General features: G+C 54.4%; 1 protein-coding gene across 1 annotated transcript; it reads left to right on the top strand.

Annotated features, from left to right (window-relative positions):
- Positions 1-6: 6 nt before the first annotated feature.
- On the top strand, positions 7-385 carry LOC109508638 (small nuclear ribonucleoprotein F-like; the record flags this gene model as incomplete). Its single annotated transcript, XM_019858665.1, has 2 exons — positions 7-148; positions 230-385. Coding segments are annotated over exons 1-2 (228 nt in total), but the record flags the coding sequence as incomplete, so codon positions are not given.
- Positions 386-390: the final 5 nt, after the last annotated feature.

Genomic DNA, 390 nt, shown 5'->3' with positions numbered 1-390 from the left:
AAAAAATGTCCCCTTGTTGCAGAGTTTACCACTGAACCCCAAGCCCTTCCTGAACGGCCTGACGGGCAAGCCGGTGATGGTGAAGCTCAAGTGGGGCATGGAGTACAAAGGCTACCTGGTCTCTGTGGACGGCTACATGAACATGCAGGTGAGGCGCAACTAACACGTCAAATCGACCGACAGCAAAGTTTACCTGATCGTGAGCGTTGCGTGTCATGTTGGTGGGCAGCTGGCGAACACGGAAGAGTACGTGGACGGAGCGCTCGCGGGGCATCTCGGGGAAGTCCTCATCAGGTATTTCCAATTGAGTCTGGATTCAAATCAAGTGTCAATGAGCCAGGAGCCCTGCTCAAGAGTGACTCGGACAAGCGCCATCCCCCCCCAAAAAAA

Source organism: Hippocampus comes, unplaced genomic scaffold (assembly GCF_001891065.2).
Source record: "Hippocampus comes isolate QL1 unplaced genomic scaffold, H_comes_QL1_v1.1 C16390607, whole genome shotgun sequence".
Lineage (NCBI taxonomy): Eukaryota > Metazoa > Chordata > Actinopteri > Syngnathiformes > Syngnathidae > Hippocampus > Hippocampus comes.
This window is presented reverse-complemented; position numbering and strand designations above follow the sequence as displayed.